The sequence below is a fragment of the Scyliorhinus canicula genome, chromosome 9 (genome assembly GCF_902713615.1).
Source record: "Scyliorhinus canicula chromosome 9, sScyCan1.1, whole genome shotgun sequence".
In the NCBI taxonomy this organism is placed as follows: domain Eukaryota; kingdom Metazoa; phylum Chordata; class Chondrichthyes; order Carcharhiniformes; family Scyliorhinidae; genus Scyliorhinus; species Scyliorhinus canicula.
In genome coordinates, this window is record NC_052154.1 from 80,442,588 (window position 1) to 80,455,334 (window position 12,747).

The 12,747-nt window shown below is 42.0% G+C and overlaps 1 protein-coding gene across 2 annotated transcripts; it reads right to left on the reverse strand.

The window, feature by feature from the left end:
- Nucleotides 1–347: 347 nt before the first annotated feature.
- On the reverse strand, nt 348–12,080 carry LOC119971468 (natural cytotoxicity triggering receptor 3 ligand 1-like). Of its 2 annotated transcripts, XM_038807032.1 has the most exons (8): nt 11,990–12,080; nt 11,474–11,779; nt 8,660–8,956; nt 5,797–5,901; nt 4,988–5,031; nt 2,023–2,133; nt 1,562–1,672; nt 348–982 (listed from the first exon to the last, which is right to left on the reverse strand). In XM_038807032.1, exons 1-8 carry the CDS (start codon nt 12,042–12,044, stop codon nt 845–847), a joined length of 1,167 nt encoding a protein of 388 aa, XP_038662960.1. In that variant the 5' UTR covers nt 12,045–12,080; the 3' UTR covers nt 348–844. The 2 variants fall into 2 exon arrangements, with proteins under 2 accessions (XP_038662960.1, XP_038662961.1); XM_038807033.1 differs by lacking the exon at nt 5,797–5,901.
- Nucleotides 12,081–12,747: the final 667 nt, after the last annotated feature.

Genomic DNA, 12,747 nt, shown 5'->3' on the forward strand with positions numbered 1-12,747 from the left:
CTGTATTACCTTTATAAAATAATTTTGGTTGCATTTTATTTTTCCAAGTTAATTTTGAATACAGTAGTGAATTTAATTTTGTTGAAAATGATATCATGCCTCTCATATATTTTAGTAATGTTTTCCCCTTAATAGTATCTGTGTGTGCGCATTAGCTTGTCCATCGATCTATTGGAAATGGGCAATTTCAAAGAATAATTTCCGAAGCAGTTTCGGTGCATTTTGCGGTATTCTGGATGCAATGGCTTTCCTCCTCCCTCTCTATCCTGTGACTGGAAAGACCACAATCCAGATAGTTTTCACAGCGCATGACTGCTGATACACCAAGCAGTAACCAGGCAACCACGGACTTTAAAGGCAATTGTTATTCGTTAAACAGTGGAAGTGAATATTCATTTTAAAAGTTGAATCGATTGACAGTTTCTTAGACTTCAAGGGACTCCTCGTGGAAGGTTGTGATCACACACCAGGCCAGCTACATTTTAAGGATTCACAAGTTGACATTACAAACTGTCGATGACCATTGGTTGATAATATCGCGATAAAGTCACCCTGCACGTTTGAAATCCGGAACACGAGGTTCCAAGTAGATGTTCAATTTTCCGACAACTTCAAACCGGTTTTGGAAGCCTTGCCCCCGGGTACGGAAAGGGCCCAAATATTGGACAGGTTCAATAATGGCCCAGCGAGCAATTCCGCCAACTCAAATTTCCGAACACAAAGGAGATGCATGTGATGTTGCAGAAAGTTACTACTTAGCTCGGCTGCAATCTATGTAAACAGTGATGGGTTTATAATCGAACCGGTCCATGAATCTCATACATTTCGGCCGGTATTTAGATTCTCAGCTTCTTTCATTCTTTGTCACCTTCACTCCTGCATACACTGTGCCTTTGTCTTGTTGAGCTTTGGATGGTTTACTGTAATCAGCAAGCTGCAAGGCGGCGTAAGTCAGCTTGTTATCTCCGCCCCTTTGTTTAGTCTGTGAAAGTAATATTTAATATCACTCGTTATCCCATCGCCTATCATTGTTGAGACACTCAAGATTTTAAAAATGTAATGTCCTCTCATTATTTGCAACTTCAGATTGTAAACGGATTTTGGATTCTCTGCAGCCAGCCCCAAATCTTATTGAAATCCCAGTTGACGCTTCATATAAAATGAGTTCGTCTGTTAATATAGCTCATTTAAGGAAGCAGGCTAATAGTTTGCTTACAATAGCAAAATGAATTCCACACTTCTGTTTGCAATGCTGATATTACACAAGACCGTTTTATGGCTCGACAGTCGCTGTGACCTGTTTATCCTGCGGGGGGAGAGCCCCAGGTCAGACTTCTCAGCCTTCTCAGACTTCTCAGACTTCTGAGACTTCTCAGCCGCCTTTCTACCCCCTCCCACTGATCTCCTGATCTCTGAGACACGAGACAAAGGTGAGGAACCTTGCTTGAATCAGCCTTCTCAGCACAGTTAATAGATTAAACCTGGGACCTTCTCATTTCCTACAACTCAATGTCCTATCACATAACAACGATGCTGTCACAATAACTGAACTGAGATTTACCTGGGAATATACCGTCCTCTCCTCCCTCTGCCTGGGGTTCCCATTATTCCTGCTGCTAGTTTGGACAGTGGCGTAGCACAGAGACAGGCTGTTGTCGGTTCCGTGTTTTGTCTGTAAAACAGATATTTTTCGCACTCACCAGGTGAATTTCATACTCTTTTAGTTTAGGGCAATCATTATTTAGACAGACCGCAAACAGCAACTGGGATAATAGTGACTCTACTGTTGTGTAAAACCGATCATAAGATTCTGCAGCCTGACTTACATCTCTGCACATTGCTATCTCCAAACAGGTCAGTGGGAGAGCCGCCAAAACTTTAGGATTCGATTAATTCTGTTGCATCAAGTCAAAACCTCCTCCTGAGATTCTGTACAGTTTCTCAGTATTGACGGTTATTGCGGAGTGTTAATCTTGTATGGTAATAAATTGAATATTGTTTGCCTCAATGTCTCCGTCCTACCTGGGAATAGATGGTGGGCTCTTTCTCGTGTCTCGGTTTGGAGGGTCCTCTGTCTTCTCTAAAGTTTAGGCTGGCGTAGGCGGCAATTTGCTCACTAGGTCCTTGTGTAACCTGTAAAAATAAGATATGAAATGCTGAAAGCGGCGACTCTGCCTCTGTAGCCAGCCACCGTCATTCTAAGTAATTCTGAAAGTGTAAATATGCAGACGCGAAACGATAAATCTGGGCCGCAAGTGAACTCTTTCCAATCTCAATGATTGTATCTAATATCGCACCAACAGGGTGGAGAATATTTTTATTTTATTTATTCGAGGGACGTGAGCTCCGCCGCCTAAGCAAGCATTTATTGCCTGTCCTAATTCCCTTGAATCTCTGCAGTGTATGTGGTGTCGGTATATCGACAGTGCTGTTAAGGAGGGATTTCCTGGAATTTGTCCCTGCGATATTGAAGGAATCACGATGTCTTTCGAAGTGCTGATTGTGGGTGGCTTGGAATGGGTCTTCAATGTGTTGGGGTTCCCATCTATCTGCTGGCCTCGTCCTTCTAGATGTCAGTGGTCGCGGATTTGGAAGATGCTGTCTAAGGAGCTTTGGCGAGTGACTGCAGTGCATCTTGTAGCTGGTACACACTGCTGAATCTGTGTGTAGGTGTTTGAAGGATTTTTTGTGTGGATGTGGTGCCAATCCATGGGTTGCTTTATCCTAGCTGATGTCGAAGTTCTTGAATGTGGTAGAGCTGCACTCATCCAGACATGGGGAAAGCATTTCAATTGTATTCACCACATCTGCTTTGTCGATTGTGGACAGGCGTTGGGGAGTCAGGAGGCGAGACACTCGCTGGAGGATTCCTAGCCTCTGACTTGCTCTTGTAGCTGAAGTGTTTACATAAGAACATAAAGAACACAAGAACTTGGAGCAGGATTAGACAATTAAGCCCCTCGCGCCTGCCCAGCGATTCAATATGATCATTGTTGATCTCATCTCGGCCTGATCTCCACCTTCCTGCCTGCTCCATATGACACTTCATCCCTGAGACCTGACCCTGTGTCATTCCATTACTTGCAACTTGCTAACCAGAAAGACACATTTATCCCCACTTTCTGCTTTCTGTTGGTTAGTCAATCCTCTATCCAAGCTAATATATTGCTGGCAACTCTGTGGGGTTTTACCTTGTGTATTAACCTTTTTTGTGACAGCTTATCAAATGCTTTCTGCAAGTCCAGATAGCCTACATCTGCAGGAACCCCATTATCCACTCTACTTTTCACATCTTCGAAGAACTCTAGCAAATTAGTCAAACACGATTTGCCCTTCATAAAACCATGCTGATTCTGATAGATTACGTTTTAATATTCCAAATGTCCCGTTCTGTAATAATGATTCCAACAATTTCCCCAGAACAACTGTTAAATGAATTGGCCCATAGTTTCCTACTAGGGGAATTACATTAGCGTTTTCCCAATCCACTGCAATCTCCACTATCTCTGCTGCCACTTTGTTTCAGACCCTAGGATGTAGGCCATCCGGCCTGTAGGACTTGCCTGCCTCAAATCCCAAACGTCTGTTCAGCACCTTTCCCCTCGTGGTGGCGATTGTTTTAAGTTCCTCCTTTTCAACAACCTCTGAATTACAAGTTAATATTCGGATGGTTGTGTCCTCCACCATGAAACCGAAGCAAAATACTGATTTAGCATCTCTGCAATTTCCCATTATTAACTTCCCAGTCTCGTCCCCTAACGGATCAACATGGACTTTAGCTCCTCTCTTCATTGTCATATTCTTATAGAACCTCTGACTATCCATTTATATATTTTGCACTAGTTGTACTGCCACATAGATATACGCTAGTCCAGTTCAAATTCTTGTCAATGTTCTAAATATAGAACCCAGAATGCTCAAAACATTTACCTTCATTTAAAATCGTCATGATTTGGGAACTATCTATTGAATAACACACGTTTTTCTTTCCCCAATTACCTCCAGCTCCCTCGCAGTTTATCGGGATTAATGGCCATCTTACTGCAGTCAATTAGAAGACCTGACAGCGGAGTCTGAGCTTGTCCTCCTTCCACTTCCAGAAAGTTCCATTCCAAGGTGGAAATCAGCAGTCAAGAGCCTGGCAAACCCTCACCCCCAGCACCACCCACCCCACCTCCATGCGCCACTGCGCAACCCCAACCCCGGGATGCAGTTCCCAGGCCATTTGAGGTAGCAGTAGCAGTGTCTCAGCCTGGCTCAGCCAATGCAGCTGAGATGGGGACAGACACTGGGACCTTCCTGATCATTTTATCTCTGATTTAGCATCTCTGCAATGGTAACAATGTGGTAACAATGTCTACGTTAAATATCTAGAGATCTGGATATTTATTATTTTTGAAATAATTTGAATTAGGTAAGGGAACAGGAATCTGTTATTGTAAAGATAAGTATTTATCTGGCAGTTAGAAATAAAGGGACAGAAGCAAGGAACAATTCTAAACATTTGAAAACCACTGGCCAGGCCTCACATAGAAATGGTGTCCCACTTTGGGTCTGCACTTTAGGAAGGATATCACGTCCTTGGTGAGGAGCTTTGCTGGAATGGTATCAGGCCTGAGGGACTTCAGTGATATGACGGAGACTAGAGAAACTATGATTGCGTTTCTTGCAGCAGAGAGAGGATTCTGAGAGGGTTAGTTCGAGAAAACGAGGCAAAACCGTTTTCATCGGTGGTTTGCTCGCCTTCCAGGGGACTCAGATTGGGGAAGATGAGGATTTTTCCGCAGCTTGCTGTTACGATCTGCAATGCGCTGACTGAAAGTGTGACGGCAGAATATTAAACAGACGCCGCAGAAAGGGAATTGGAGCAATGTTTGAAAAGAAGGAAAATGAGAACTATAGGACTACATAATTCTATGATCCCCCCTCCTGCCCAATCCCCACTTCACCTTTATGGAATATAATGAAATAAACATTGTCACCCTACCGGTTCCTCTCTCTGAGCTGCTTCCACAGAATTTCTATTATTATCTGAAAGAAAGAGAAGGCATGAACAACTGAATCAGCGCACCGGCGAAACCAGTATCACGCTTTCGCTGCAAAACATATTTACTGTGTATGAAGTAAGGAAACCTGAATTGTGACTGTTCAGCGGCTTCAACTGCAGTATGATGTGCATTACCGTTCATTACCACAGTGGCGCTGTATCCAGGTCAATCAAGTTGCCCTTGAGCAATGGGGTGAAAGCTGTGATAAGGAGTTGCAGCCCATTTTAACCCCGCAACGTTGCAACATAAATAAAACTCGGGGGAGATATAAAGACAATTGTTCGTTCGAAATCACCCGTTTTACATTATCACAGGAAGTCGAAATAATACTTAAAATGCTTATATTTTAAGATCTCTTCCTGCATGTACCTTGTGTTGCCCGATTATGTATTTTTTTTAAATTTTATTTTCTTTTCATTGTCTTAATGATCTGTTTGAGCTGTTTGCAGAAAAATACTTTTCACTGTACCTCGGTACACATGACAATCAACAAATCCAATCCAATCCATTGATATTGTATGTAAAGCATACAGTGTTAATAATTCCATGTGTAAATTAGAAGTGTATCAATCGAGTGAGTAGTACGAATTTGAAGGTGGAATATTTGCAATTCAAAATCCGCTTTACATCGTCATTTTCAACACTCAATAACATGGCGCTCATTCGGTGTCAATTTTATTAATTAAAGGTGCAGAAACATGCTCCTTGATCCTCTATAATGAATCATTATTTACCGAAAGGTTCTTACCAGCTGATGCTTTAAATTTGAGTCTTGTCAAAACAATTATCAACAGTAAAATAGCCAATATGCCACCTGCACATCCAATAATGAGTGGAAGATTGGTACCAGCCCCTACAGGATCAACAAATGAGTGAAATAAGAAACTGTGGAACACAGTGAGATTCCCACAGGAACACAGCGAGGATCACACACAGGATGAGTTGCAAATGTGTCTCTCAGGATAATAGCCCATAATGTCAGTGGACCTCAACCACTTTTATTTCTGTTAGCTGTAGCTGCACAATAATTATAACGTTTATCAAATGACATCAACTACACGTTAATCATGCAATTTATGGAGTAAACAAAGTCCATTGCAAAAAGGCGCAGTCAGCTTCTGACTGGACTAGCATGGTGGCACAGTGGTTAGCACTGCTGCTTCACGTCTCCAGGGAGCCGGGATCAATTCCAACCTTGGATAACTGACTGTGTGGAGTCTGCACTTTCTCCCCGTGTCTGAGCCTGTTTCTCCAGGTGCTCCGGTTTCCTCCCACAGTCCAGCAAAGATGTGCTGGTTAGGTGGATTGGCCATGATCAATGCCCGGGATTATGGGGATAGGGCGGGGGAGTCGGCCAAGATGGATTGCTCTTTTGGAGGGTTAGTGCAGACCCAATGGGCCTTGCAATGACTTTGCACTACCGCTCCCTTCGGGCCATAATTCCACAGACCACCGACTCCCTAACAAAAAAAAAGCATTGCCCCTGACAAATGGGAGGCCCCTTGTTCTTTAACTGGGTCCTCTAGTTCTAGATTCTCCCACAAGAGGAAACATTCTCTCAACCACCATCCTGTTAAGTTTTATGGGGGCCTTTTTTCAAAATAAATTTAGAGTACCCAATTCTTTTTTTCCAATGAAGGGGAAATTTTACCTGGCCAATCCACCTACCCTGCACATCCTTTTGGGTTGTGGAGGTGAGACCCATGTAGACATGGCAAGAATGTGCATACTCCACACAGTCAGTGACCAGGGGCCGGTATCGAATCCTGTTCCTCAACACTGTTGGACAGCTTTGCTAACCACTGCGCCATCGTGCCTCCTTCAGTTTTATGAGGATCTAACATTTCAAAACATTCTTCCAGTCCTCTAGACTCCAATGGATACAGATCTTCTCCCACACCGATATTGTTAAAAAAAACATAGAGCGTTAACAATTCCTGGTGTGACAAATTGGAAGTGTATAAATGGAGTGAATAGGTCGAATGGGAAAGTGAAACCATAAGATAACCTCTTCACGCGGGAATCAGTGAAGTGAAACTTCTCTGAACAGCTTCTAAAAATATTATATAATTTGATTAGAAAACAAAACTTCAAATAGTACTCCAGATGTGCACTCCAGATGAAACTTGCATTTATAAAGCACCTTCCACATAGTTAAACATCCTAAGATGTTTCACAGAGCATTATCAAACAAGGCTGAACAGCGGCTCACATAAAGTGATGTGAGGAGAGGTGGAGATAGGGGTCTGAAGGAATGAAAGTCATAAAGGGAGCCTGAGGGAGGGACATTTCTGACTTTATGGTGTAAACAGCTGAGAACAAATGATGATAATAATATTCCCATATATTGAATTTAAATGCACATGCTGTAACAGTAAATCTGTTAAAACCGATCTGTTTGTCTCTGTGTAAGTTAATTTCATTTGGCAAGAATTTGCCGAGGAATAAGCTTTCAGTTTTTGAGCGCTTCCCACATCAACCTTTTGATTCAGATCTTTTCAAAGGAAAATTCTTCCTCCTCCTGCTGTTATGGGCCAGGGTTTAGAGAACCCCAAAGTGTATCATGGAGTTCACCTGACCCACAACTTTTAATAGATTGTGGTATGGGGAGCACACGGCTCACTCTACAGGTGTGGTACAGCAGAAATGAAAAAGTATTTTTTGAAGCAAAACAATGTTTATTCTCTGAACTCAACTTAACCTTTTTGAAACAAACAGTGAACATCTTAGCAACCATTAATTCAAAAACAGCCCCCAAAGAATACACTAAGTAATCCGTAGGCTGTCCTTTTAACATCTAGAAGACTTAAAAAATACCTTTAAACAGCAGCACATTAGATTTGCATTCACTACTGAGAACATTTATAATTCTGAATTCACCAAATGATCAAGAGATAGTCTTTTGATGGCAGAGAGAACAGCAGTAAACCTGCTTGGTCCGGCTTCAGCTCCAACACTGAAAACAAAACTAAAACACACCCTGCAGCAAACAGCCTAAAATGGAAGTTAAAAAGCTGACAGGCAGCCCAACTCCACCTACTCTCTGACATCACTGCAGTAGCAAACACACATTTCTTAAAGGTACTCTCACTACAGATATCCATATACACACCCATTTATAAACACCCAGTTCTCAAAGGTACTCTCACATGACACTGCTACATACCGTCTTGATTATTGCAATTGATTCCCATTGATGTGACATTGTGAGTAAATACACTCCACATTCTCCATGTATATTCGAGTTTAAACAGCTGGTCAGATACATGTCTAATAAATAACTACAGTTTGCAGCGGTTCCCGGGCTCCTCGCTGTAAATGTTGCCAAGAACGTGAGGAGGAATAAACTCTCCGTTTTTGAGCGGTTCCCAGATCAATCTCCAGTTTCAGATCTTTTCAGGGAGAAATTCTCTCTCACCCAGTTACAAACCAGCTTGATAATTTTAATTAATTTTAATTTTAATTCATTCAATTGATGTGACATTGGAAGTAAATACACGCCACACTCTCTGTACATTAGAATTTGAAAAGCTGTTCAGATACATGTCTAATAAATAACTACAGTTTGCAGCCTTTCCCGCGCTCACTGCTGTAAATGTTTCCAATCTTACCTTGAGTGACGGTGTAGCTGACACTGGCTGGCACCTTAAGGGAGATATGAGATACCAGACAGGTATAAACTACTCCATTCGGTTCAGGCCTTGCTTCTTTCAAAGAGCTGGAGACCTCAAAAAGACCCTCCGCCGTCTCGTTTTTCACAGTTTCTATTCCGGTCAGAATTTCCACACCATCTCTTTGCCAGGAGATTCTGAAATATTCCGGGTAAAAGGCAGCCGTTTTGCATTCGAACTTCAGAGAAGTCGCTGAATTCGCTTCAATCTGAACCATTTTCAGGGGAGTTGGGGGAACTTCAATCGAGAAAAATAACACAATTTAAATGTTATTTTTCTACCTCTGTTATGTTACATTCCTAATGTGACAATAATTATCCGTGCCATCTTTTTTCTTTAACCTCATGTTTGCAATTATTTTAAAAATAATTTCATAGCGTACAAAAATTGTTTGGGTGTATTGCCAAAGGAACACAGGGAGGATAAATCTCCCAGAGCTGGCGACAATGGGTAAATCACGGATCACTGTCCCGGCTGGAAGGTCAGCTTCTGGAATGGGAGCGTTTTTTGCTGAGAAGACCCAAGTGAGATTCCTTGTCCCAATCCATGGGAGGGAGCGTAAACAAGTCACGAACAACAAAATCCCTCACGTTTTCTCTCAGAATTAAACTAAACATTCATTTTTTAAAATCCATTGTCCAAATAATTCATATGTTGCTGAACATATTTTGTTTTTTACATTTAATGTTGAAAACAGGTGCGTAATTGAGTTATACCCAATGTCTATAAAGTTTCCACACTCGATGTTACTACGTGTATAGATTAAAATCCGTGCATTAACAATGATTAAACAACATTTCTCTGGTGGGTGTTTCTGATCGTGCAGCGTTTACAAAAGGAACTTTCGCCAGAGGGGGATTTGAGGCCTGAAACATATTTCTCAACAGGACAGGGCTTTATTACTAATTATATATGGGAGAGTAGATCATAACTTCCATGTGGGTAGCACAGTGGTTAGCACTGTTGCCTCACAGTGCCAGGGTCCCAGGTTCGATTCCCGGCTTGGGTTAGTGTCTGTGCCGAGTCTGCACATTCTCCCCGAGTCTGCATGGGTTTCCTCCGGTTTGCTCCCGTATGTGAATTGGACATTCTGAATTCTCCCTCCGTGTACCCGAACAGGCGGTGGAATGTGGCGACTAGGGGATTTTCACAGTAACTTCATTGCAGTGTTAATGTGACAATAAAGATTCTTATTATGCATAGTGAAATCAAATACATAATCTTCACTGCATATTTTATGTAATCCCAGGGATTTTGCCCTTCTACAATTTCATTGAGTATGTTGGGCATGGCTTGCCTGGAGAATCTTCTCTCATTTTTGATATTCCATTGCTCCACAGTCACCGTTTAACTGGAAAAATACTTAATTAGGTTTGCATTATTTTGTTGTTCATTTCAAATCGCTCAACATAGTTTCTTCATACGTTTACATTTCTAAATTCTCGTAAAAGAGAATTATTAAATTAGAAACATTATTAACTTTCATGATTATGTTAGTCTATATTTCCAGCAAAGGCTCAGAATTCCTCTATTATTTTCCAATGGATCTACTTTACGTTTAATATAACATGCGACAGAATCCCCCCTTGGCAGAAAGAAGCTTTCTCTCGGTCTCCTGCCGTAACCTTCTTCTGAGCATGGAGAGTGTAGAGGGAGATCATAAATTACAAATACTGGAGCCCAGGCGTTTATAGAAATGTTCGGTGATATCCAGCCTTCACTTCAGCAGTTGTGAATGAAACAGGGATGGTCCCATTGGTGTACCCCAGAGGTTCAAACTGTCCTGCGAGCTCTCGGATTGGGGTTGAATCCAGAATTGAGGGCAGGATCAACATCTCCCCTCTGACTGGGTTGTAGGATTCCTTTGTGGAAAGAGCTCGGAATTTCATACAAGTTATTAATGGACACAAATACAAAGTATAAAGTGCGGACATAGGGGCAGGGGAGATTTCGGCCGCTCCAGCCGGCTCTGCCTTCATTTAGATTATGCCTGATCTCTACCTTATCTCCATTTGTCCCATTTCGGTCCATTCTCCCGATACCCACGATTTATTTCCCTTGATGTCCATCTCAAATTTCTAACAGTTCGGCATAGAATTAATCGATTGGCAGTTTTCAGCAGGGACCTAAAAGTAATCTTGTGTGTGGAATATTAATGTCAGTAAGTAAGAGGAGTTTCCGCTTGAATGTATACTGAAGGCACTTAATTGGGGCGGATTGGTCTTTAACGCTGTATAAAGGAGTTTATTTAGGAGGTGTTCAAATTGTTCTGATTAAAGGTCGCAGATCTGAAGCCTTGACTCTCCCCATAGGTGTTCATAGATCCCTTGAGTCATTTTCCTGTTTAAATTATTTCAGTATATGCAATATTTTGCTTTTGTATTAAAATTGTCCCCAGTGTCGCACTTTGGCGCCATTATTTTGCTGAGCGTGAAGCGAGCTATCTTATCCCATTGACTAACCAGAAGCAAGATTATGCCGTTTCTTCTATCTTGGCTCAATCGGAATTGCAACCTCACTAAAAGCACTAATTGGATGGAATGTCACGAGGACGAGGAGTGGGTGAAATTGATCGTGGGCCTGAGCGCAAAACGAGCGATAAGGGATCGACGACCGTTGAACGTCAAGGTCAATGGAAAAGAAAATCCCCCAAAGCGTAAAACAAACCGATACCGCCAGATTTTCAACTAGTAATACGTTAAAATTACATAACTCGCACAAAGCCGGAAAGCGCCCTGGAACAATTACACTTACCAAACACAGTGAGCTGGGAGCCGCTTCCATCCCCAATATTGACCTGTTGATGTTTGACTTTACAGTAATACATTCCGGAGTCTGTAATACTCGCATTTAGAATTTCTAATGTACTCCGTCCCTTCTTTGGACTAAATCTCTTCCTGTTGTCTGGTTCCAGCCAAGATTCAGCGCCGCGTTTCCACCAAGAAACTTCAGGAGCATCTTCATATATGGAAAACGTGCAAAACATGGAAACATTGTCACCCCTGGCTACCGTCAGGAGTTTAGGGAACTGTTCCACTTTGTTCGAAGTTATTTTGGCGGCTAGGAAATAAGTAGAAAAGAATGTGGATAACAACTGCATACGTCAGAGAAGGAAAATAACTAAATGGAGGAAAATTCAAAAAGAATGAAGAAACACCAGCAGTGGAATTTGAGAACGGCAGCATCTATTTTTTTACAATGTATACAGTTGTAGATGTAAAATACCATTTAAGCTATTCTAAAACGGCAACATATAACAACTCAACATACCTGACCAAATCAGGCCCAGAAGAGCCATATACTGAGCTGTAACTCTGATCGACATGCTGTAAATGGAAAGGAAAAATGGTACGTGCTGTACAGGAGGATGTATCCTGAATGGTTTAGGGCAGGAAATGGACCTCTGAGATAAATATATGAAACGGGGAGATCTTGACATGAGATATCACATGACTGAAAGAGCGTATTGGGTCCAGTTGTATTTCTGTGTGAGAGTGTGCGAATTAGGAGGTCCCTTCCCAACTGCCGGCTGAAAGATTTCCACCCAAGAGTAATATTTTTTCAGCACCCCCCGGGCACTTAGCCTTGGAAATATCGATTCAGGATGCAGGCGCGGGCGGTCCTCCCAAACCTTATCTAAAGGTATCTTCTTCATGTAGGCAAATGCATCGGAGCTCAGAGCCCCATCTGAATCAGCCTCCAAGAACATGGACACCGAGCAGAACTAATCGGGAAAATAATTTGGATTAATTAATATGTAAAACTCCATCTCTCAATTTCAGAGTTGGCTATTTTACTTTTGCACAAACCAGGGTAACATTTTGGACCTCTATCCACATGGTTCAACGTTATACTTATTAATCCAGGAGACATGGAATTCAACAAGGAATATTCATGAAACTCTTTGACGACAAGCGCAGATGGAACTGAGGAGAAACGAACCAGACCGGCCTCATTTAGCTGATTGCAAAGAGAATGCGGATTTAAATGGACCAGTTATTCACTGCGTTCAACTTGTTTCAGTTGGC